The sequence below is a fragment of the Lissotriton vulgaris genome, chromosome 2_1 (genome assembly GCF_964263255.1).
Source record: "Lissotriton vulgaris chromosome 2_1, aLisVul1.2, whole genome shotgun sequence".
In the NCBI taxonomy this organism is placed as follows: domain Eukaryota; kingdom Metazoa; phylum Chordata; class Amphibia; order Caudata; family Salamandridae; genus Lissotriton; species Lissotriton vulgaris.
In genome coordinates this window covers 182,880,166-182,907,719 of record NC_141687.1, presented here as the reverse complement: position 1 = coordinate 182,907,719, position 27,554 = coordinate 182,880,166, and the positions used below count along the sequence as shown (strand labels likewise).

Below are 27,554 nucleotides of genomic sequence, written 5' to 3'. Positions count from 1 at the left end.
TCAAGATTTGCCCGGCGCTAACCGCCCTTGTACCATTCAAATTACCAAGCAATGAGGCAGGCGCCGGAGACCAGAAGGCAGGAAACAGAAGTTTATTCCGACGGAGCAGAACACATCAGATCAGACAACAAGGTATCGTCTCGAGGTGCTCTAACAGCCTCTCGGAGGCCTGGCCTCTTATACACTGGTTTATGGCATGTGACCTTTCTTTATTATAATCAGAACATTGTGAAGCCAGGAAAAAGACATCCCCATAATCCTCGTGTCAATCCCACCCCCATATACCTCCACAATAGAGGTCCTCAACCTGCTGATAAGAGGAGGGGGTCATCACGCAGCTGAGTGTTCCGTCGAGTTTTAGGATGTGTGCGCCTGATCATATCCCAGGGGGTGGGGAGGCCTGGATCAATAGAGGGTCCTTTGAAGGAGAGCGACCTCATACAATAAGGGGCAGTAAATGATATCTCCCGGCTTAGGCGATGGCCTCGGACCTGTGTGGACAGCTGGACACGGGGGAAGGGGTCATCAAAGGAGTGGTATTCATGCCGCGTGGACAATCGAGCGCGGAGGGAAGGTTTATCAACAGAGGGGCATTCATGGGAGGAGAGGAGATGCTGGTCAGGCGCAGGCGTGACTCCCAAGGACAGGGTCATGCAGAAGGGTTATGCTCATGAGGGGGAGGGAGGGGGAGCCAGGGTGCGCGGAGGATGCTTGCTGGGTCAGAGAGGCGCGCTGGTGATCGATCGTGGACAGGGAGACCATGATACCTAAAATGGGTGTTGTGCATGTTGTACGTGGGTGACAAGCTGGCGCAGATGATGTTTAGCTCGCAAACTAAAATTCCACACACTAGTAGCATTTAATTTACAGACCCTGGGTACATGCAGTGCCACTTTACTAGGAACGTACGAGTAAACTAAATATGCCAATGGGGTATCTGCTAATTGTACCATGTTTTAAGGAAACAGCACAAGCACTTTAGCCCTGATTAGCAGTGGTAAGGTAAGCAGAGTTCTATGGCCAACAAAAACCAATGAATCCAAAATAGGAGGAAAGCAAAAAGTTTGGAGATGCCCCTGCAGAAAGGGCTAGGTCTAACAACAGGTAAAATCATATCGCTATTTGGTGCCCGGTTGCATCAGCATGACGTAACCCTGCACCAAATATATAGATATATTTTTTTAAAAGAAGATCCCAAAATTGAGTTTTCTTTTTCAAAATAAAAAATAATGCTCCCACCATCATGAGAGTCATCTCCCATGGCTGGGGAGAATTATTCACATTTTAGTGTCCTTCCTTGGCGGTGACATACAGTAAAATAAAAATGGCTATATCCACCTATCTAAATTAGACTGGCTGACATGTAGCTATTTCTCCAACAGCCTGGGCAGTCAGGTAGGTTTGGCTATGGTGGAGATGAAGTACTAATTGATGTAGCCAAACTTTTGGTCCACCCACGAATAAATCAGGCAGGCGACGGAGTATACGCACCGCCAACATATAAATCAGCCCCATAAGTCAGAAGGTAAAATCGTTGATAAGGACGAACCTGACTGGTGTATTCAACCCCTGCTCCATCATGGCCAACCTCAAATTGCACTAGCATCCCTTCCTACCATGACAGACTAGCAGGGGAAAAAGGTTAAAAATTCATATCTCTGGTTCCCATTATTGGATTTCTGTCATTTTGGTGTCATTTTCTTTATTAGATGATATTGAATTTTTCTAATTAGGTTTGAAATTGTTATTCTTTTGCGTTTTGACTTTAATACTGTTTTGATACTACCTTTACATATTGCCCTGAATTAAGCCTGGTTGCTCTGTGCCATCGCTACCAGCAGGCTGAGCTCAGGTCCACCCTGACAAAGGCTATGATTAATTCTTAAGGGGGGAGTCCTTGAGGTCAGCCCCCCCAAATAATATTCCAATTTCTTTCAGTGATGAAGGAATAACAGGCACTGTGAAAAGCATTTGCCTAGTCAAGTGCAAGCCTGGACTGAGGCATAGTTTTCTGGTTTCACATTGTGCTATTTGCTTATATCAAAACTCAGTGCTTTCTGAACTGGAACTGTACATTTTCCTCCATTTGTACCATGTTATGATGCTTCTACCACACATTTGTTTTTAGGTCTCGCCTACCCAGTGCGCATGCGCTGCATAGGAGACCTTTAGCCGTTGTTCTGCTCTTTTGCGAAGCACATACTTGTGCTTGTGGCGGCATCCACTTTGCGGGAGCGAGCAGAGGCGCCCAACAAGCACGAGTATGCGCTACGAAAAACAGCAGACTGCGCACGCACACACAAACAAGAAATTACTGGTTTTCGGAACATTATTATTCAAGTATTCACTATAATTAATTCTTTTATTTGTTCTGCGTGTATTTATTTGCATATAATAATATAGTATCTACAGAGCATTACGAATAGCCACAAATCATTAAACTCTGCAAACATGTACAGGTTTTATATTCGAACCATTGTCACAATAAAAGTTAAGCTTTAGAGTACTCACCCCAACTGCAAATGCCTTGCATTAATGGCTGGCTCACTCTCACTGACTATCACACTCTCACTGACACTCACAGACTCTCACTCTCTCACACTCTCACAGACTCACTCTCTCACACTCTCACTGACACTGACACTCTCACTCACACTATCACTAACACTGACTCTCTCACTCACACTGACTCTCACTCTCACTGACTCTCTCACTAACACTGACTCTCTCACTCTCACTGACAGACTCTCCCACTCACTCTCTCACTGACTGACTCTCCAACTCTCTCACTCACTCACTCTCTCTCACTGACAGACTCTAACTGAAAGACTGACTCACTCACTCTCACTGACAAACTCATACGGACTCACTCCCACTGACTGACTGACTCACTCTCACTGACTCACTCTCACTTACAGATGCTCACTGATTCTCCGCCTCTCTTACTGACTGACTCTCCCACTATCTCTCACTGAATGACTCACTGACTCACTCTCACTTAGACTCTCAATGACAGACTCTCCCATTCTCTCTCACTCACTGACTGACTCTACCACTCACTCTTACTCACTGACTGACTCTCCCACTCACTCTCACTCACTGACTGACTGACTCACTCTCACTGACTGATTCACTCAGTCTCATTGACTGACTGACTCACTCTCACTGACTCACTCTCACTGACACTCTCTCACTCTCTCACTGACTAAATCTCTCACTGACTGACTGACTCACTCTCACTGACTGACTCACTCACTTTCACTGACAGACTCACTCTCACTCTCTCCCTGACAGACTCTCTCACTGACAGACTCTCACTGACAGACTCTCTCACTCTCTCACTGACAGACTCTCCTACTCTCTCTCTCACTGACTGACTCACTCTCACAGACAGACTCTCACTGAAAGACTGTCACTGACAGACTCACTCACAGACTCTCTCACTGACAGACTCTCCCACTCTCTCTCGCTGACTGACTCACTCTCACTGACTGACTGACTCACTCTCACTGGCAGACTCACTCTCACTCTCTCACTGAGAGACACTCTCACTGACAGACTCTCACTGACAGACTCACTCTCACTGACAGACTCTCACTGACAGACTCACTCACTCTCTCATTGACAGACTCTCCCACTCTCTCTCACTGACTGACTCACTCTCACAGACAGACTCTCACTGAAAGACTGTCACTGACAGACTCACTCACAGACTCTCTCTCACTGACAGACTGACTGACTCACTCTCACTGACTCACTCTCACTGACAGACTCTCACTGGCAGACTCTCACTGACAGACTCACTCTCACTGACAGACTCTCCCACTCTCTCTCTCTCTCACTGATTGACTGACTCATTCTCACTGACAGTCTCTCACTGACTCACTCTCACTGACTCACTCTCACTGTTTCACTCTCTCACAGACTGACTGATTCACTCTCTCTCACTGACAGGCTCTCACTGACAGACTCTCACTAACTCTCTCCCACTGACAGACTCTCCCTGACAGCCTCGCACTGACAGACTCCCCCACTCTCTCTCACTGACTGACTGACTCACTCACTCTCACTGACTCACTCTCACTGACAGACGTTCACAGACTCTCACTGAAAGACTCACTCTCACTGACAGACTCTCACACTTTCTCTCAGTGACTGACTGACTCATTCTCACTGGCAGACTCTCACTGACTCACTCACTCTCACTGACAGACTGTCACTGCCTCTCTCACTGACAGACTCTCACTGACTCTCTCACTGACAGACTTTCATTGACTCTCTCTCACTGACTCTCTCTCACTGACAGACTCTCACTGACAGACTCTCACTGACTCACTCTCACTACTGACTCTCTCACCACTGACTCTCTCACTACTGACTCTCTCTCACTGACAGACTCTCACTGAGACTCTCACTGGCTGATTCTCTCACTGTCTCACGGACTCACTCTCACTGACTCACTCTCACTAACACACTTTCTCACTGACTGACTGACACTCTCTCACTGACTCTCTCTCACTGACAGACTCTCAATGACTCTCTCTCTCTCTGTGTCTCACTGTCAGACTCACTAACTGACACACTCTCCCACTCTCTCTCATTGATCACTGACTCACTCTCACTGACTCTACAACTCTCTCTCACTGACTGACTGACTCATTCTCACTGATATACTCTCACTGACTCACTCTCTCAATGACTGACTCACGCTCTCTCACTGACAGACTCTCACTGACTCTCTCTGACTGACAGACTCTCACTGACTCTCTCACTGGCAGACTCTCACTGACTCTCTCTCACTGACAGTCTCTCACTGACTCTCTCTCAACTACTCACGCTCAATGACTCACTCTCACTGACACTCTCTCACTACTGACTCTCTCTCTCCACTGACTCTCTCTCTCCACTGACTCTCTCTCACTGACGCTCTCTCATTGACTGACTCTCCCAATCTCTCTCACTGACTGACTCACTCACTATCACTGACAGACTCTCTCACTCACTTCACTGACTCACTCTCACTGACAGACTCTCACTGGCAGACTCTCGCTGACAGACTCTCACTGACTCACTCTCTCTGACTCACTCTCACTGACTCAATCTCACTGACTCACTCTCACAGACTCACTCTCACAGACTCACTCTCACTGACAGACTCTCACTGACACTCTCACTCACTCTCACTGATTGACTGACTCTTCCACTCTCTCTCACTGACTGACTCTCCCACTCTCTCTCACTAACTCACTCTCACTGACTCTCCCACTCTCTTTCACTGACTGACTGACTCACTCACTCTCACTGACCGAATCTCACTGAGAGATTCTCACTGACAGACTCTCACTGTCAGACTCACTCTCTCTCACTGACTGACTGACTCTCCCACTCTTTCTCACTGACCGACTCACTCACTCTCACTGACTGACTCTCACTGACAGACTCTCTCACTGAATGACGTTCCCACTCTCTCTCACTGACTGAGTCACTCTCATTGACAGACTCTCACTGACAGACTCTCTCACTCTCACTGACTGACTCTCCCAATCTCTCTCACTGACTGACTCGCCTACTCTGTCTCACTGACTGATTCTCCCACTCTCTCTCACTGACTGACTTTCCCACTCTCTCTCACTGACTGATGGACTCACTCACTCTCATTGACAAACTCTCACTGACTCACTCTCACTGACTGTTTGACTCTCCCACTCTCTCTCACTGACTGACCCTCCCACTCTCTCTCACTGACTGACTCACTCACTCTCACTGACAGACTCTCTCACTCTCACTGACTGACTCACTCTCTCTCACTGACTGACTGACTCTCCCACTCTCTCTCACTGACTGACTAACTCCCCCACTCTCTTATCACTGACTGACTGCCTCACTCTCACTGACTGATTCTCCCACCCTCTCTCACTGACTGACTCACTCACTCACTCTCACTGACAGACACTCACTGACAGACTCTCACTGACTCACTCTCACTGACTCCCTCACTGACAGACTCTCTCACTGACTGACTCACTCTCTCTCTCACTGACTGACTCACTCTCTCTCACTGACTGACTGACTCACTCTCTCTCACTGACTGACTCGCTCATTCTCACTGACTGACTCACTCACTCACTCTCACTGACTGACTGACTCACTCACTCACTCTCACTGACTGACTGACTGACTCACTCTCACTGGCTGACTGACTCACTCACTCTCACTTACTGACTGACTCACTCTCACTGACTCACTCTCACTGATAGACTCTCACTGACAGACTCTCACTGACAGACTATCTCACTCTCTCTCACTGACTGACTCTCCCACTCTCTCACTGACTGACTGACTGACTCTCAATGACTTACTGACTCACTCGCTCTAACTGACAGACTCTCACTGACAGACTCACTGACTGACTCTCCCACTCTCTCTCACCGACTGACTAACTCACTCTCACTGACTGATTGACTCTCTCTCATTGACTCTCTCTCACTGACTCACTCTCACTGACTCATTCTCACAGACTCACTCTCTCTCACTGACTGACTGACGGACTCACTCTCACTGACAGACTCTCTCACTCACTTCACTGACTCACTCTCACTGACAGACTCTCACTGACAAACTCTCACTGACTCACTCTCTGACTCACTTTCACTGACTCACTCTCACTGACAGACTCTCACTGACACTCACTCACTCTCACTGATTGACTGACTCTTCCACTCTCTCTCACTGACTGACTCTCCCACTCTCTCTCACTGACTGACTCACTTACTGACTCTCCCACTCTCTTTCACTGACTGACTGACTCACTCACTCTCATTGACAGACTCTCTCACTCACTTCACTGACTCACTCTCACTGACAGCTTCTCACTGACAGACTCTCACTGACAGACTCTCACTGACTCACTCTCTCTGACTCACTTTCACTGACTCACTCTCACTGACTCACTCTCACTGACCGAATCTCACTGACAGACTCTCACTGACAGACTCTAACTGACAGAGTCACTCTCTCTCACTGACTAACTGACTCTCCCACTCTCTCTCACTGACCGACTCACTCACTTTCACTGACTGACTCTCCCACTCTCTCTAACTGACTAACTCACTCACTCTCACTAACAGACTCTCACTGACAGACTCTCTCACTGACTGACGCTCCCACTCTCTCTCACTGACTGACTTGCTCTCATTGACAGACTCTCACTGACAGATTCTCTCACTCTCACTGACTGACGCTCCCACTCTCTCTCACTGACTGACTCGCTCTCATTGACAGACTCTCACTGACCGACTCTCTCACTCTCACTGACTGACTGACTCTCCCAATCTCTCTCACTGACTGACTCTCCCACTCTGTCTCACTGACTGATTCTCCCACTCACTCTCACTGACTGACTTTCCCACTCTCTCTCACTGACTGATGGACTCACTCACTCTCACTGACAGACTCTCACTGACTCACTCTCACTGACTGTTTGTCTCTTCCACTCTCTCTCACTGACTGACTCTCCCACTCTCTGACACTGACTCACTCACTCACTCTTATTGACATACTCTTACTGACAGACTCTCACTGACAGACTGGCTCACTCTCTCTCACTGACTGACTGACTCTCCCACTCTCTCTCACTGACTGACTAACTCTCCCACTCTCTCACTGACTGACTGACTCACTCTCACTGACTGACTCTCCCACTTTTTCTCACTGACTGACTGGCTCACTCTCACTGACAGACTCTCACTCTCACTGACTCACTCTCACTGACAGACTCTCTCACTGACTGACTCACTCTCTCTCTCACTGACTGACTGACTCGTGCTCTCTCACTGACTGACTGGCTCTCTCTCTCTGTCACTGACTGACTGGCTCACTCATTCTCACTGACTGACTAACTCACTCACTATCACTGATTGACTGACTCACTCACTCTCAATGACTGACTGACTAACTCACTCTCACTTACTGACTGACTCACTCTCACTGACTCACTCTCCCACTCTCTTTCACTGACTGACTCTCAATGACTTACTGACTCACTCGCTCTCACTGACAGACTCTCACTGACAGACTCTCTCACTCTCTCACTGACTGACTCTCCCTCTCTCTCTCTCACTGACTGACTAACTCACTCTCACTGACTGATTGACTCTCTCTCACTGATTGACTCTTTCTCACTGACTCTCTCTCACTGACGGACTGACTCTCGATAAAAGACTGACGCACTCTCACTGACAGACTCTCTCACTCTCATTGACTGACTGACTCACTCACTCTCACTGACTGACTCACTCACTCACTCTCACTGACTGACTGACTAACTCGCTCTCACTGACAGACCCTCACTGACAGACTCTCACTCTCTCACTGACTGACTCTCCCACTCTCTCTCACTGACTGACTAACTTACTCTAACTGACTGATTGACTCTCTCTCCTGATTGACTCTTTCTCACTGACTCTCTCTCTCACTGACTGACTCTCTCTCACTGACGGACTGACTCTCGCTAAAAGACTGATGCACTCTCACTGACTGACTCTCTCACTCTCACTGACTGACTGACTCTCTCACTCTCACTGACTGACTGACTCTCTCACTGACTGACTATCACTGACTCTCACTCTTGCAATGGCTGGCTGACTCTCTCACTCTCACTGACTGACTAACTGACTCTCTCTCTGACTGACTCTCTCTCACTGACTGGCTCTCGCACTTTTTCTCACTGACTGACTGGCTCACTCTCACTGACAGACTCTCACTCTCACTGACTCACTCTCACTGACAGACTCTCTCACTGACTGACTCACTCTCTCTCTCACTGACTGACTGACTCGTGCTCTCTCACTGACTGACTGTCTCTCTCTCTCTGTCACTGACTGACTGGCTCACTCATTCTCACTGACTGACTAACTCACTCACTATCCCTGATTGACTGACTCACTCACTCTCACTGACTGACTAACTCACTCTCACTTACTGACTGACTCACTCTCACTGACTGACTCTCCCACTTTTTCTCGCTGACTGACTGGCTCACTCTCACTGACAGACTCTCACTCTCACTGACTCACTCTCACTGACAGACTCTCTCACTGACTGACTCACTCTCTCTCTCACTGACTGACTGACTCGTGCTCTCTCACTGACTGACTGGCTCTCTCTCGCTGTCACTGACTGACTGGCTCACTCATTCTCACTGACTGACTAACTCACTCACTATCACTGATTGACTGACTCACTCACTCTCACTGACTGACTGACTAACTCACTCTCACTTACTGACTGACTCACTCTCACTGACTCACTCTCCCACTCTCTTTCACTGACTGACTCTCAATGACTTACTGACTCACTCGCTCTCACTGACAGACTCTCACTGACAGACTCTCTCACTCTCTCACTGACTGACTCTCCCTCTCTCTCTCTCACTGACTGACTAACTCACTCTCACTGACTGATTGACTCTCTCTCACTGATTGACTCTTTCTCACTGACGGACTGACTCTCGATAAAAGACTGACGCACTCTCACTGACAGACTCTCTCACTCTCATTGACTGACTGACTCACTCACTCTCACTGACTGACTCACTCACTCACTCTCACTAACTGACTGACTAACTCGCTCTCACTGACAGACCCTCACTGACAGACTCTCTCACTCTCTCACTGACTGACTCTCCCACTCTCTCTCACTGACTGACTAACTTACTCTAACTGACTGATTGACTCTCTCTCCTGATTGACTCTTTCTCACTGACTCTCTCTCTCACTGACTGACTCTCTCTCATTGACGGACTGACTCTCGCTAAAAGACTGATGCACTCTCACTGACTGACTCTCTCACTCTCACTGACTCTCTCACTCTCACTGACTGACTGACTCTCTCACTGACTGACTATCACTGACTCTCACTCTTGCAATGGCTGGCTGACTCTCTCACTCTCACTGACTGACTAACTGACTCTCTCTCTGACTGACTCTCTCTCACTGACTGGCTCTCGCACTCACTCTCACTAACTGACTAACTGGCTAACTGACCTACTGACTGACCTTCACCCTCCTGTTATTTGTGCCCCATAACAAAAAAATCACAACAAGCAACCATTGGGACAGGCAGATTCAAGTTACCAGCATTGAAAGGACAAAAAAACTCAAGACAGTATTTGTAATACTTTTTTAATATGGTCGTTCAGTTGTACATAGTGCTTTTTTGGTCATATCTAAGGTAACAAAAATGCATCTGACATTTCTTTATTATAACTTTTCAGCATGCTGCAGACTTCTGTACAGCACAGCTTAAAGACATAGGCAGAGTCAATTTCCCTGGCTAAACACTTATAGGTTCCCAAAGGCGAGACCTATTGGCTATGCCCATGCTTGTTCCTTCTTGCATAGACTTCCTCTCCCAGACGGGAGCAGCTATATCCTGTTTCATTCCTGATCGTATGGTTGTTTGCAACATCCTTATTTGCTATTGCTTTGAAATGCTTATGTACATTCTCTTCGCGGTCTTGTGATATATCCTCTTGTATACACCTGTATCTTGCATCCGCTTGTTATGCTGCCATACTTGTCGCTCTCAATTTTGTCCCTGATCATTTGTAAAGCGCTTTGATACCCTCTTGGGTAATATTTGCGGTATATAAAACTCTATAAATAAAATAAACATGCAGTGATCACACACTCCCCATGCCTGACATCTGGACACGTTATCCACTGGCCCTCATTGTGTCCAGTCAAGGTCAAGACCCACCTGCATTTGTCATCAGGTGGGAGTAATTTATGGCTCAATGGCTAGACCTACATTCCACTCCCTAAACATGATCTATGAATTGGCTTATGATTCTTTAAGAAATGAATAAAAAGAAGCTCAACACGATTGAACTTTGAGAAGCGCTCAGACGCCAATGCTGTAACAGTGGCGCCTCCTCCACTAAGACAGAGGAGCATTGCCCCACTGCTATTGCAGCAGTGAAAAAAAGAAAATGTTACTAACAAGTCGATATTATAATTTTCATTTTCTTTCGGGATTCGAGCGGGCTGGCTCCCTGACGCCAGAGCAGGGGAGGAGTGGTTTACACCCCTTTAAGTGCGCATGACCGTCATGCGCACTTGAGATGTTCTCCTTTGTGCTGTGTTGCACAGCCCCATGGAGGACATGCACAGCCTCACCAGGCACTGCCTGAGCATTCAAACAGGACACTCAGGCCAATCACGACGCTGCTCCTGTAGCATTGTGATTGGTTGGGAGAGCCCAGAAGCCTGAGTGCTTCCGGTGCTTCCAGCAGGAGGAGAGGAATGCGGCAGCGGGAGAGGAGTGCAGCGGAGAAGGTACGTTTTTTAAATTTTTGTTTAATCCCCCCACCACCCCCCTGCCTCACCACCAGGGTCAGATTGGTAAGGCGGGCACTCAGGCAATGGCAGAAGGGCCGATATCCGAGTTCCAGCTGTGGGCTGCTTTTTAGGTCAGCCTGCGGCCCAATTTGGGCAGTGTCTGTGTTGTTCTGATGATGCCAGTGGCCCTGTGGGTGCCTGAGTGGCCTTTCTGGAGGCAGATTGGCGTCCATTACCTCCCTTTTATGAATGGGCAGAGGTGTCACTCCCTTTCTCTCGCTGGGCTGCCCCAATAATGTATTCATATTGAGCGGGGCAGGAGACCTGAGCAAAAGTGGCCTCACTTGTTTTCAGGTGTGTTTCACCAGTGTGAACTAATCCGTGCATTTTAAAAAAAAATCTAAGTAAAGTTAAGAAAACATGCCTCTGTCAGAGACTCACTCAACCCTTCTTTTTTTATAAAACTTTGCTAATGCAGTTTTTTGCGGAAAGGCAATATGCATATATGGGCCACTTTTTTTTAGCGTGGCCGGGACAATTTTTTATCCCAATCCAACCCTGCTCACCACCCCCGTTCCGAGCTAGCCGCCACTGCTCTGTAACTGTGCTCCCAGCCATAGTGTTTGATTAAACCAACTGTTTCTGTTTTGCCAAACGCCTCTTGTTTTTTCAAGGTAAATTCATATTCGAGCAACAGTGTACAGTTACCCACGATGTAATACTGGCTTCATCGCATGACTAAACGGTGTGATCCTGGGTAAATAAGTTTACCTCAATGTGCTTCAGTTCTCATGTCTGAGCTGACGAGCACTAATAAAAGGACATTCACCAAAAAAGGTTAATGGTAAGAAAGTATCATTCAGTGTTACTATGTCCTGTCCTGAAAAGGCCTATTATGCTAGAACCATGCCCAGCATTCATTTGAGCCCTTACTTCCAGCCTTAATGCTAGAACCATGCCATGGTGCTACTAACAGCGAGTACCTGGCACGGTTTTGACAGCACGTCTTGGCAGGACAAGGTAGACCCGGGCACGAATGATTGGCAAAGAGGGTCCTTCCTGTAACGTGCAGGTTCTGGAGTCTGCCTGTCTGTCTCAGGATTCAACCCCTTCCCGGGCAGGAAAGCTAGAAATTAATATTTAAACGTTTTCCCCCAAATAAAGGACACACATATAAGAGCTCTATTTTTCTTCTCTGGTCGCCACCTTGCACAACACAGGCCTTGTTCTAGTTACAGGAGTGTGGTTTTAAGCAGTTGCTGCAGAGGGGGATTGTGTTTCCCCTTTTGAAAGCAGCTCCACTCCCCCCGTCGAGGGCTTGGCAAAGGCGGCCTTGTTGCTGGTGAGCCCTAGAGCTGAAGCAGCAGAAAGAGGAAGGGCTTTGTGAACCGGTGCCAACAGGGGGTGGCATTAATTGGGAAATGTTATTACAGCTCATTGTGGTTTCTATTCATAGGGGGCGGAAGGGGGAGTCTCTGCGCCTTTAACGGAGCCCCGCCCATGCGGTGGGCGTGGTCCCCTGGGGCCCCGCCCCTAGGAGGGGAAGATGCAGACAGGGGAGGGCAGGATCAGAAACAACAGTAGCAGGACCGGGCACTAATAATCAGTAGCAGCAGAAACCACAGGAGCGTGTCCGCCGGCGTGTCCCAGTGGCTCACAAAGTGGCTCCTTCACTGGCATCATCAGCGGCTGCAGGGGCAGCCTGTGCCAGTGCGTCCCGGCTCCCAGTGACTGATCCGGGCATCCTGCTGCAGGACCGGTAGCAGTTGCAGAAACTCCGCTCCCGGCGTGCCCAGAGATAGAACAGTGCCGGGCACACACTGACTGGCACGGAACCGCAGCCTGGGCAGCGGGCACAGGGGGTGCCTCACTGACTCCAGTCTGAACCAGACGTGTGCCAGGTAGCTCCTGGGCACCCACCCCTGCCTATCCCGGGCTCCCTGGCTTGCCCTCAGCAGCTGCACTCGCACCGGTCTTTGGGACGGAGTTTGTTTTGTGTGCCCTCCTCCGATCCGAGCGGGCGTGGGGCACACATGCCCTGCGGAACTGGAGATCGGTGCCCGCGGAACGCCTCCCGAAAGCAGCGGATATTTGGGGGGTCATGCAACCAGTGTTACCAGTGAGCCGATGAACTTGGGGAAACTCTGGTAACTTGTTGCTCTCGCGCCAAAGGAAGCCACGTTTGCCTGTATTCAGCGAAGTGCCTCACCTCAACCTGGACTTCACCCGGAGCTTCGGGCACGGGCGGCTTATTTATAACAGCCCGTGGTAACTTCATCGCTGTGGCGCGCGGCGCTCGCACAGGCTCACATGTGAGTGCCAGGGGGACATTCCTGACAGGGTGACCACCAGAGCCTCTGGGCGGACGGGAGAGGTGGACTCTTGATCCAGGGGCCAGAGCAGGATGGCAGCCCTGCACGTGAAGCTCTTCTCCTTCCTGTGCCAGCTGGTGGTGGCAGGCTCCACGCTGGAGATTGGTGCTTATGACCTGGACAAGGGGCGCGAGGCCAAGTGCGAGCCCATCGAGATTCCCATGTGCCAGGGCATAGGGTACAACCTGACCCGCATGCCCAACTTCATGGGCCATGAGAACCAGAAGGAGGCCTCCCTGAAGCTCCAGGAGTTTGCCCAGCTGGTGGAGTACGGCTGCCATGTCCACCTTCGCTTCTTCCTCTGCTCTCTCTATGCACCCATGTGCACAGACCAGGTGTCCACTTCCATCCTAGCATGCCGGCCCATGTGCGAGCAAGCGCGCAATCGCTGCGCACCGGTCATGGAGAAGTTCAACTTTGGCTGGCCCGATTCCCTGGACTGCAGCCGGCTGCCCACGAAGAACGACCCCAACGCCCTCTGCATGGAGGCTCCTGACAATGGCACGGAAACAGAGACCCAAAAGGGTCAGGGCATGCTGCCCGTCGAACCTAGACCCAGACCACCGGGCACTGGGGAGGGCAAGGGGCAGAGCAGCATGGGCACATGCGAGAACTCTGAGAAGTTTCAGTATGTAGAGAAGAGCCTGACCTGCGCTCCTCGCTGCTCCCCTGGTGTGGACGTCTACTGGTCAAGAGCCGACAAAGACTTTGCGTTCGTCTGGATGGCCGTCTGGTCCACCTTGTGCTTCGTGTCCACAGCCTTCACGGTCCTTACGTTTCTTCTGGACCCACATCGCTTCCAGTACCCCGAGAGACCCATCATATTCCTGTCCATGTGCTACAACGTGTACTCCTTGGCCTTCATCATCCGCTCTGTGGCTGGTGCCGAGAACATCGCCTGTGACCGCGAGAACGGGGAGCTCTACATCATCCAGGAGGGCCTGGAGAGCACTGGGTGCACCATCGTCTTCCTCATCCTCTACTACTTCGGCATGGCCAGCTCGCTGTGGTGGGTCATTCTCACGTTGACATGGTTCCTGGCCGCGGGGAAGAAATGGGGCCATGAGGCTATAGAAGCCCACAGCAGCTACTTCCACATGGCCGCCTGGGGCATCCCGGCCATGAAGACCATCATCATCCTCACTATGAGGAAAGTGGCCGGAGATGAGCTGACGGGGCTGTGCTACGTCGGCAGCATGGATGTCAACGCTTTGACCGGCTTCATCCTGGTTCCGCTCTCCTGTTACCTGGTGATTGGGACATCTTTCATCTTAACGGGGTTTGTGGCCCTGTTTCACATCAGGAGGATCATGAAAACTGGGGGGACCAATACTGAGAAGCTGGAGAAGCTGATGGTGAAGATTGGGGTCTTCTCCATTTTGTACACAGTCCCAGCCACCTGTGTGATCGTCTGTTACTTTTATGAGCGCCTCAACATGGACTTTTGGGACCTACGTGCCTTGGAGCATCGATGCCGGCCTGTACATGGGCGGCGCAACTCAGACTGCTCCCTGGAGGCCTCGGTGCCCACCATCGCCATCTTCATGCTCAAGGTCTTCATGTCGCTAGTGGTAGGCATCACCAGCGGCATCTGGGTGTGGAGCTCCAAGACATTACAAACCTGGCAGAGCCTTTGCAACCAGAAACTGGGAATGAGGACTAGAGGGAAGCCCTGTGGTGGCATTGCCTGCAATGGCGCCCACCGCCACTACCGGCCACCCACAGTGATGCTGCATGTGGGCAAACCGGACCCTTACTCGGACAACCCAACGCATGTGTAGCCCCAGTTGGTGTGTGCCAACCATCTTTAGGCAGCTTGTGGAGTGTCATCACCTGTGCAAGAGACTAGTGAGGTAGGCGAACTCCCAAAGATAGTAGAGCTTAAGTGATGGAGTCTCAGGCAACAGCGCCCCATCTGCACAAGACAAATATGGGGCCGGTGGACCTTTCTGGAGACTGAGAATGAATCCAGCTGTCTGTGCACACAGCACCTCAAGAGACTATGGGGTAAGGGAAGCCCAAAAGACAGAGGAGCTCAAGCAATGCAGTCTTGGGGAGCAAGCCGTCACCTGCACAGGAGAGAAGTGAGCAGGTGTGGCCTTCTAGAGACTGAGTATAAGCCCAGCTGTCAATGCAAGTGGCACTACAGGAGTAAGGGAACCCAAGACTGACTGTCTAGGACAGCACCACCATACCCGCCTCAGAGACTGATGGAGCGGGTGACTCGCTCGGGGGAGAGGGGTGTGGGGAACTAGCTGCACAAGAGCCATGGGGCAAGAAGAATGCCCTGTAGGGAGGAGGACAGCATGCCACATAGGGTATGTAGGGACACCTCAAGGGACAGGTGAACACACGCCTAACCGGGCAGGCCAGTACCCTGCGTTCACAAGAACCAGGGGCCCTTTAGGGACACAGAACAGGTGCGTTGTTGCCTAGGTAAGCAACTCACATTTAGACGCGACAGGGAGTAAGTCTAGGGGTAAATGTCTAGCTGCGCATGCCAACTCCCCACATGCACGAGGGGGATTCATAGGCTCAGCTAGGGCAAAGGGGCACACGGCTAGTGGCCGACTTCACAAGCAGGCAGGGAGGGGCCCTTCTAGGACCAATTGGGCAGATGTCTAGCTTCATAGGCCAACGCGCCACGTTGGCAAGGGGCTTTGGGCAGAAGAGTGCATACCATACTGTGGGCCAGCACTCCACGCAAACATGAGGCAAGAAGGCCCCCGCTGTGGACAGAAGCCCTCCCACCCCACACATTTACAGGGGTTGGAGTCCCTTAGCTCCTGGTGCAGGTTGTCAACATGACCATAGGGTTACCAGATTACTCTAGGTCACAAGGATTTCACTAAAAAGTATATACAATCTGGTGGTGGTACTGGTGGGGCAGGAGCACTGGAGTGCCAGCTCACAGTTGCTTCATAAATGAAGGCTCAGGGCTCTGAATACTGTGTCCACGTGGACATGCATTAACCTGGTGACCCCAAGCGAGGGGTGAACGGAGGTGTGGCGGGAAAGGGACGTCTAAGCATAGCCACTGGGACTAGCAAATCATACACCTTTCCTGCCCCTTGTTTCCCATAGGAAGCGATTCCATACCAGTGGGGCTGCAAGCTAACAGCCTGTCAGAGAGCCTGTACCATGCAAACATCTGGGTACATTTCTACAAAGGCGGAGGCCAGTTTCGCTGCTGAGTGGGTTGCGTGCCTATTGCAGAGATCTTTGTGTAATAGACAGGTTGGAGGTTACAATCAGTGCTTTAAATGGGCCAGTACTGTCCGGTACTGAGTACCGGCACCTTTCTATTTTGAGAGGGAGAGTACCTGCACTTCTCAAGAGAGACGTACTACTTATAATTGGAGAGTACCAGCACTTCTCAGAAACAGGCAGGTACTCTGATACAGAGTACCGGCACTTCTTTTTTCCCATTTCAAGCATTGGTTACAATATCAATAAAACAGAGCATTGACCCAGAGGCTGTTACAGCTCAGTGATCTGTGCTTCTGAGTGTGACCAGCAGGTCACTGCTTCTAATTCCAGGAAGACAAATTCATGATTGAATTCCTTTTACATATATCATGTTTAACCCCTGGCGCCCCAGCCTGTGGCCCGGTGGGTTCATGTGCCTGCTTTGGTCACAGGTTGGAATCTTTGTAGGACTGCAAAGAGGGCTAGTGAAACTTAGAAAGGTAGCTCAGTGGGTGAATAGTCCTTCTCCATAGAACTCATGTACTCTGCGGGTCACGTGCTGAAATGCTTGTGAAACCGACTCAGCATCTTATCATCCAAAACAGATAAAACAAGGACATTCAAATGTCAATGTTCATACAAATTATTAAAGCACTAAGAAGCAATTCAAACAGTGCCTAATATGGTGAATATTAATGACACCCCCACAGTTGGAATGCTTTGTAAAGGGTTGGAGGGCCACGTGGTGCTTGAAAAGGGATGTGGTCTAGTGGTTGCCTCAGGTTAGAAACCACGAGAACCAATTTCTAATCCTGGCTCCCCCAATTTGACCAAACGGACTGTGATCTTTTGCAATTCACTTTACATTAGGAATATTTTAGCTCTATAAAAGAAACCCAAACGTAAGCACTTGAAAGAGAAGCCTCAGAGAAAAGGGAAGCAGTAGAGTGGGAAGGAAGCTGTCACGCGAATGCCCAAAAAAGTGCCCCCACCCAATAAATAATAAGTGAACCAGTGGCATTTGTCAGGAAAAAATGAAACCGCAACTCGGACAAAAGGAAGAACGAGCAGAGTTATGCCCTAAAACAGTGTTATTACAGACGTGGGTGGGTACGTGATGAATTTGTAGGGCTGGTAGAGAAGTGTTCCCCTCAGGGCACCAGTTTCTGGGTATCCCTGTTCTGAGCATGGCCCAGACAGCACTGTGATCTTCTTTTGGCTGTTAAGCAGTAGCTGCTTTCTGAGAGTTCAGTATATATATATATATATATATATTTGTATGTATGTCTTTTCACGCTATTTGTGTCTCTGGCCCATGACCAGTAATGTTTATAAGCTGTGGGGGGAAAGAGAGAATTATAAATATCAGATATGAGTTTATTTAATTATGTAATTTATTATAAAATTGTTTTTTTGAAAAAAAGTTTGTTGTTTGGAAAGTTTGCAGAATGGAACAGAAATAAAATCAGTCATGTGTATCTGGGAGTTGTGGTAATTGCTTTGGGGGCACTCTATACTAGACTGTGGGCGATACAGAAGAGGTTTGTAGTTTCTGTTTTCTCTACACATGCAGCCCTGAGGCTGGCCTGGAGTGAGGTTTGAGGCGGTTTCTTCAGTACGCATCTCTTTAGAAGATTCAATCCGGAAGTTCTGTTTGTCCCTGGCCACGGGTTCCAGGCTTCCAGCCCCCTGTTTAATCCACTGTCTGCAACATGTGATGCCCCCTCAGCCTACACTTGCCCCTGCCTCCTCTCCCAGCATGCATCCCTCTCTGAAATGTTTAAAAGATTGACCAGTGATTCCTTTAGGATGTACTCAGCTGGATGTCACAACCTGGTGGCTGCATTTTGCTGAAATACATTTAACGCTACAGGTAGGGCTTTAAGTGGGCCGGGTCTTACCGGTGCTACAGTTTTTTTAAGGGGGCTTCGAAACAAGTCTCTATCAGGCTCTGTGTTGTGCCCTGGTACAGGCGGTCCGTTTTTTTCCAAACTGCAATGACAGTAGGCACGTCCATGTGCGTGTGCTCACACTGCTCACCTCTCACTAGTGGCTTTATGGCATGACGTCATGCCAGGTGAGCCTTATAAGGGAAGGGAAATCCTTTAAAGAGAGTCATTTTCTCTCTGGATTTCCCTTCTCTTTTTGAAACTCAGGAGCAGCAACCTTGTCCTGGTGTCACCAGGTCTTTAAGTTGAAGCTTTTTCAATATTATAAACAAGCCATTGTTGCTGCTTATTTATCTTATGCAACTAACAACCATTGACAAAGCCAATACACCTGACTTGTTGTAGGTATGATGTTAATTGTTGTATTATATATCTGGATGCAATGACAGAAACAGCAAAATACAAGTTGGGTGGCACACTATGCTAAGCACACACTTTTAGCTTATGTGTTTTTAAACCGCAACCTTAATTACTTTGGCTGCGCTCCTTTGAGAGACCCCCGCCCATAAGTTTTTTCATCCCACTTAAAGCCCTGGCTACAGAATATCGAAAAGTACAAGACACGTAGGTAAATTATTCCACGACGCAGTGTTACTGTGGAAACAAAAGTGTTTGGTGCTCTTTGTGATCAGGAGTAAGCGAAAGCAGTGAAAACTTTGCGTGTGCAAAGGGTGCAAATGACCAAGCGGCGACAACGACACTCTTCTTGCCTTAGTTTTTAAACTAATTTGGCGATGCATTTAGGCAAGGGTTAAAATCCGAAACGGGGTCTCTCTCTGCTTACCTAGATGCTGCCTGTTGGTTATTTACTTATACATATTTGTATGTGTGATCGCCATGAGCACACGCACTTTTGTTTCTGTATTGTGCCTATCTGTGTTCAGTATTAGAATCATGCTCTTTAATCTGCCGTTCCTGCTCTCTTCTCTGTCCCCCCTCGTTAATTGGCAGCTCTGTCCCCTTCACCGTGGCTTCTCTTTTATTGGCTGCCCCTGGCCTATGCTCTGCCCTTTCCCATTAATCTGCCGTCTCTGTCACATTCTCTGTCCCCTCACTTTAATCAGTAACGCCTGTCCTTTTCTTCGGTCCCTTTTCTTTAATCGGCAGCTCTCTGTCCTCTCTTTTTTCTCCAGCCCCTTTTGCCTTCTGTGTCCCCTCTCGTCCCGTTCTCTGCCCCCTCAATACCCCCCATCCTTACTAGCTTCTGCCCCCTTTCTTCTTTGCCGCTCTTGTTATTCTCTTTCTAGTCCTCCATTTTCTCAGCTGTTCCTTTCTCTTGCTTCCAATGCACCCCCTCGCCTCAGCAGTAGTTTTACTTGTCTACTGGTTTTAGTGTTCTCAGCAGTTTCTGCCTTCCCCTTTCTGCCTTTCCTCTCAGCAGTCCCTACACCCCCTTACTGCCCCTTTCCTCCTTTCCTCTCAGCAGTCCCTACACCCCCTTACTGTCCCCTTTCCTCTCAGCATCAGCTGCTGGTCCCTCTCTGTCCCTCACTCTCACCACTCGTCCCAGCAGTAACTGCTCTCCGAGCTTCGTCTCTTTTCAGCAGTTCTTGCCAGCACTGTCAATCTGTCCTCTTCTGTCCTCTACTCGTGTTTCCTCTCAGTAGGTCCTACCCCTCCTGTCAGTAGGTCTCCTTCCTCCTCGTACCTCTTCTCAGCAGCACCCTTCTCATAGCGCCTGAGCACTTCCTGTACCCTCCTCATATCCCCTTATTAGATCCTTTGCCCTCCGAGTACGCATTGTTTTGAAAACAGGGGACCCCTATATATCTAATAAGCAAGCTATACGTAGGGAAGAAAATGCATTAGGTAAAGGTCTATAGCTTGTTTTCACTATACAGTAACCATAAAACAACACATAATCTAGATCTCTATGTAGACAGTAACCACTAGTACAAAAACTAAATATACACTATAAAATCTGAAAAAATATATTTCATTTTATTTTTCAATGCAACTTAATATTGTGTTGATTTTTCAAATATTCTTTTTTTTTTTTTTTAATAAAATTGTTCATTCATTTCACATAATCAGTATAACAAAATCTCATAAGTAAATTAATTTCATAAATAAATACGATAGACGTGGAGTTGATGGGGCAATGTGGTAGATATACGCATATCTTCTCTTATTAGTTGCCCCCTCCCATATCCCCTCTTATTAAGTCCCTCTTGTTAGTTCCTGCACCTTCCTCATGTCTTTGTTCTTGCACCCCTTCTGCACGGCTTCTGCCCTCTTGGACACCATCTGTCTGTCAGCAGCTCCTGTCTCTGTTCCTCACCTGTCCTCTCAGCAGTTTATACCACTTTCATACCCATCTCCAGGGTCGGATTGGGATCACAATTTGGCCTGGGCACTGACGAAAAAAGTGGCCTACATTCATGGGGCGTGGCCCACAATTAAGGGGCGTGGCCCACATTCAAGGGGCGTGCCCTTTCATGGAACACCATTTGGTTACTCTTTGAGGTCTCATTTGTAGAGAAATATTTAGTAAATTAAGCCTTGTAAAGCTTACAGAGCAAGTAATATTGGTAAAGACTAGGAGCACTGCAGTTCTGATAACTGAATACGTACTTGCAGTCTTAACGCCCTGCACAATGCCATTAGATACTCTTTTCCAACCAGCTATGTCCTAGACTCTAATCATCACATAAATCCGAAATCTAGTACAAACTCAAGGAGAAAGGGTAAGACTGGAATCTCTGGGGAAAGAACATGTAATAATAAAAGTAAGAATTCACAAACGAGGAAAAGGGAGTCTGGGGTGTAAAGAATGCTGGAAAATGTATCTGTACAAACTAGTCAATTCAATTCATAAAGCTTTATTCGGAACATTTAAAAAACATGTCCATAAATGCACATACAGTTACAGATACAAACATTTCATTAAACATTACACATTTCATCAAAGAAAACACATGATACATAATATCCAGAGGGGGATGGAATAAATATTTACAATATTTAAAAACACATACTTTTCCTGGCGCTAATAGCTTTAAGCAAAAATGTGGCAGTAAAAAAGCAAATGTCCGGTTGATTCAAATTAAAAAGCAGTATCATAGCGTCCGTAGTTGTTCTCACTCCAAATCTATTTAACATTGGCTTTAGGTAGAATTTCCGTAATTCCCTATACAGTTCGCATGTTAATAAAAAGTGCTTAGTGCTCTGTTCCGTTTTGTTATCACATTCACAGGGGCCAATAGGGCGCATTTTAATGTTAGGGCACGCAACGAGATAATGTACTATTCCCATCCTCATTCTAGTTAGTACAAACTGGTGCGAAACTCTAGTCACCTGTGACAAATAAGGATGAATACCAATAAAATCGTTCATGCTATTGTACAGTACACATGTGGGTAATTTAGAATCCTCCACAAGATGCCTTTCATTACAATAATTCAAGAAAATTGTTTTCATATTTGATTTAAAGATATCCGAGACACTGTAAGGATCATTAATCACATTGGTCCCAAAAATCTTTTGGAAACATTCAATAATGTATTTAATCCAAGGGATCTTTAAGTACTGGTATAATGAGAGACAGTCCTCAATAATTGCTCTATTCAATGAGGTACCGTCACTGAGCCAAATGGAGCGCCACAATAGTAGGGGTCTTAACATAATCATATCACTTAGGGCTTGAATCCCTGTTTCCTTATGAACCAAGGAGTTGGAGGTAGACTTGGGTAAACACAGGAGCCTTTTCAGGAAGATATTCTCCTCTACCTGAAGGCTCCTCGCTGGTGACACACCCCAAACACCAGCCCCGTAAAAGGCCGCAGAAAGACATCTGGATTGATAGATTTTTAACATGTCTTTAATACGTCTATTCCCCAGCTTCTTGGCAAATAGAAAGACCCCGTTAGCACTCCTAATCATCTTTGTTCTGACAACATTATGTTCGGTGGCCCAGCTCCCATTGTTTGAAAAAGTAATTCCCAAATAGCAAAAATTATCAACTTTTTTGACCAATTCACCATCAATAAAATATTGGGTTTTACTTTTCATTTTGGCTCTTCCGGGTCCACACTCCATCACATATGTTTTTGATTTATTAATCACCAGTTTCCTGCTTCTGATGAACCGTACAAAGCGGTCCATCAGACGTTGAAGACCCAAGGGAGTCCTAGACAGTAACACTGCGTCATCCGCATAAAGTAATACAGGTATACTAAGATTATTAACTCTAGGGGCATCCGCCGTGACTGTCTGCAAGACAGAATCTACCTCGTTTATGAAGAGGGTAAAAAGCAGGGGTGCTAAAACACACCCCTGTCTGATCCCCCTTCCGATCCCAAATGTAGTCGTACACTCCCCATTAGGGCCATAACGGACACTGGTGCTAAGCTTTTCGTATAGGCGGGCGAGGAAGTATATTATACCTTCAGGTGCCCCCATTTCTAATAATTTGACCCATAATATAGCGTGGTCTACCAAATCAAAAGCGCTGCTTAAGTCAGCGAAACATAAATAAAGCGACCCTTTTTTGGCCTGGGTATATTTCCCTACCAAAAGCTCTAGATTCAGGCACTGTTCAATGGTGCCACGGCCTTTTCTAAATCCAAACTGGCAATTACTTAAGATCTCATTGCTTTCTGCCCATTCCTCTAGTCTTACTAGAAGGACCCTACTCATAATTTTGACAGATGAGTCCAGTAAGGATATTGGTCGGTAGTTTTTGGCATCACCCCGGTCACCTTTCTTGTAAATAGGGACGATTATTGATTCCTCCCAAGTAAACGGTATTTTACAACAAATGGCTGCATTAAAGATTTTGGTCAGCAATGGACCCCAAATCTCCGGTGCAGTCTTATACACGTCTATGGGGACACCATCCGGCCCCTGGGCCTTCCCTCCTTTACTGGTTCTTATACTAGCCATGACCTCATCTATAGTGATATCTAAGGCTATGATGGGCCAGCCTTCTCCATGGGAAACTGTTATATTACTTGAATCAAAAATAATGGAGAAATGTTGGATCCAAGATTCCATACTCACATTTGATGTGAGTTCTGGTGCCTTTTCATCTTTTAGGAATGGACTATTCACCGTGGACTAAAACAGGGTACAGTTTTTCATATCCGCTGCTTGACTAAGTTTGTCCCACGCTTCCTGCTGTAACTCAGCTTTTGTACGTTTAAGGATCAAATTATAACCCTGCCTAAGTTGAATCACCAGACTCTTATCCCTTGGTTTAGCTGCTAAAGCCTCTTTAAGATCCCTCCGGGCAATAGAGCAAGCATGATCAAACCATCCCCTTTTACACCTATTCTTGTGCCCAGCCTCTTTGGTAAACTTCTTGTTAATGGTTGAATTGATTCTATTAAAGTGGTCAATACTGGCAGCCGAGGTTTCATCCTGTTCTAAAATTGCCGTGATTTCCATCAGACAACTAGAAATGATGTATTCAGATGTTATATCCGCTTTTTCCCCCTTCCACTTCAATCTATACCCATTCTGTCTATGGGGTTCAATATTAACAATATTACCCTGTTCATGTACATAGATATTGTTCCAGAAAGTTAATTCAGTAGTCAAACAGTTATGATCACTTAACATAATATCAATCACCTTAGGCATTGGGCATAACGGAGCAAGGGTTGAAGACATGCAGATAAAATCAATAATAGTGTTAGCGCCCCTTCCTTTAAAAGTCGGGATATTTTCGCCCTCATCATTTTTGGCATTTTCCATAATTTCCATATCATGCTGTATCAAAAAGTTATTCAGGGTTTCCCCATAGGTGTGATGGGGAAAATGGACATCAGCATCTCCCAGACGGTTATACACACCGCATAACTTCTGAGAAGATAGTGGGCATACAGAAACATTAAAATCCCCCACAAAAATAAATTCAAATAGGCCATTAAAATTCTTCACAAGATTATACAGTGTCCTATCTAATTCATTAATTGCAACATGTCTAGTGCCATCAAATATATTATTGTAGAAATTAATCAAAAGTATATTTCTACCAGCTTTTTGTGTTAGCCATAAAATTTGTGAATGAGCCCCCTCTTTTACATACTTTTTCACTGAGATGGGTAATTTAACTGAAATCAACACCAGCAACCCTCCTTTAGCTCTACCATGGGTTGAAGCCAAGGCTGGGAGTTCATAGGATACAAAACCATTGATGCCTTTGAAATTTTTGCACCAGGTTTCCTGAAGGCAAAGAATATCAAATAAATGCACGAAATCCTTCCATCCTAACGTATCCTCCTTGGCCACTAGTCCTGCAATATTCCAGCTGGCGATATGACAAGTTACCTTTTCTCTCTCATGACTTACAATAAGCTGTTCATCACTAAATATGGGCATGTTATTCCCTATGTTAAAAAGCTCTATATTATACATGGAATTTGAGACTTCTCCCCCTATCGGCGTACAGTCTAAGCACACATCATTGTCCAATTCATCTACAGATATAATTACTTCTTCAATGTTATTACTATTTACAGCGTCCCATAAAGGGTCCATCTCATGTCAGTCATTTTGGTCTAAGTAGCTCAGGGACTGATACCTGTTCTGAGTTGGAACTTGATAGACCATCCCACTATCAAACAAAGGAGTACTACCAAAGGTTACAAATGGGTTGGGGGTATGTGTTAAAGAATTATTCCCGCCTGACATGGGATTCACCATATGCATCAGCGGGGTGAATAAACCATTTTGTATACCGGGGCAAAAGTTAGACAACGCAGGTCTGTTTCCAAAAGGCGGATAAGTAAAATTACTCGTTGCCCTCTCCCTACAATTAACAGGAGGTTGCCTGCTTAGATGATTATAAAAATAGCCCAGTGGTCTAGCAACTACTTCTGTCTCTCCCTGTGTGATTGCGGCTGCTCTAAGCAGGACAGTCGCAACGTGTTGCGGGTGCTTAAAATTAATGATCACACAATCCCCCCCACATGCTTTTTTAGTGTTACCGATCCAATTGACTCTTCTGATAGAGATGATTTGATCAGAGTAGCCAACTGGGTAGCCACCATGGCGGTTTAACCAGGAAATTGTTTTATTCCTCAAAGATTCCGCCGTCTCCTGATCGTTAGGGAGCTGGGTTAAGATCGGGACATTAGTTAGAACCACAACATAGGGTACACAATCGGGTGGGAGATCAACTGGACGCCTGCATGTCCGTATGGGTACCCCATTAGTTCCCCCTGTGACAGCTGGGGAGCTAAGACCGCTGGTGCCGAGGCTGTCCTAGTGGTTGGTAATGTAGGTCTATCGCTCTGTGAAGTACCCGACATAGTGCTTGTCGCCCCAGCATTTGATTGCTTTGAAGGTCTACCTGCCTCCTGGGTCGTAGTAAGTGACGGTACAGGTAGCTCTTTAGATGGTTGTTTCCTGGTGTTAGTGGGGGGGGCACTAATTGTAGATAGTGGCTGCACCCTATCTATTGTAGGGACAGTAGCTGTGCACACTGGTTTTTTAATATCTGATATAGACTTTTCCAATTTATCAGCATGCTGGTCCCCACGCCCCTTAGCCTAACTACTTCCGCCTGTAGATCTCCTATTTTGATTAACAGGGGCTCTACCACCATATTAAATTTACTGTAGATAGTACTCAGTAATAGATCAATTTGATCGGGCTTAATGGAAACGAATTTATCATTTACCGAAGACCCTATTTCCTCGGTATTCTCCATGTGAGTGGTATCTTTTTTATTCTTTCTAGTGGGGTGATTACCTCGCTTAGGAGCCGTTTTCCTACAGGCTCGCATAAACTTAGTAGCCCTAACAGATTGCTGAGGAGTACCCCCAGAATTATCATTTGGGTCATCTTCCCCCCCTATCAAATTGTCTGTAGCCGTGGTTAAATCAACATTATCACTAGTATTATCATGCTCCGCTACAATGTCAGTCTCCTTGACAATGTTATCTGTGTTATTACAATTATGTACATCCGCAGACTGAATCATTGGGAGGTCTGGAACAGTACTTTTTCCCAGTGATTTCCTTCTGTCACTGTTAATTCTGGATACCACTTTCAGTAAATAGTTATCCGGTAAAGTACTTTGGACTGACATTTTGGGGTTAATCAAAGGTCTCCAAGGATTAGTTTTTTAAAACGAGGGGAACAAGGTTATTTCCACGATTAGTCACCAGTATGTACTCACAGTTCGAGCCAAAGGGGGGTGGCCCTGCCCGGCCTCTTCTGGCCCCTGACGGCCACAGACGGCCCCGCCCTTGTCCCGGGCTTCCCCCGGTCGCTCCCGCGCGCGACTCACGTGGCGAGTGGGGGTGTCAGCCTTTAACCTGTGCCTCCGGCCGCTCCTTGCGCGTCACGGGTGCGCTGCCGCCCCGGAGGTTGCAAGTGGGCGAGGAAGAATGGGTCTCGCTGTGGGGGCCAGGTGATTTTAGGAACTTGCACCATCTTCACCGCAGCCAAACTAGTCATAAATGTATTTCACAACCAGCAGGTGATGTCCATATACAAAAACACAGTTCTATTTAAGAGTACCAATTACAGTACACATGATCCGATTTTTTATTTAAGGGCCTGGGCGATGAAGTGATCTGCCCAGAATCACAGGTTGATGAGCAGATGGTGGGACTCAAATTTGAATACCGATCTCTGCAACTCTGGCGTCAGGCCACATATGCCTATGCACAGACCAGAGACGTTTTAAGGCATGGGCAATGTGGGCTCTGGCCCAGGGCCCCTACCTTTCAGGGAGCCCCCTGATAGAGCCA

The 27,554-nt window shown here is 47.4% G+C and overlaps 1 protein-coding gene across 1 annotated transcript; it reads left to right on the top strand.

The window, feature by feature from the left end:
* The first annotated feature begins 12,916 nt into the window (after positions 1-12,916).
* FZD9 (frizzled class receptor 9) lies at positions 12,917-18,378 on the top strand. The gene has a single exon (XM_086954703.1). It carries the CDS (start codon positions 13,744-13,746, stop codon positions 15,490-15,492), a length of 1,749 nt encoding a protein of 582 aa, XP_086810829.1. The 5' UTR covers positions 12,917-13,743; the 3' UTR covers positions 15,493-18,378.
* The last annotated feature ends 9,176 nt before the right edge of the window (positions 18,379-27,554 follow it).

Excerpts from the sequence above, each read along its gene's own strand:
- FZD9 (XM_086954703.1), top strand. The coding sequence starts at position 13,744 with ATGGCAGCCCTGCACGTGAAGCTCTTCTCCTTCCTGTGCCAGCTGGTG.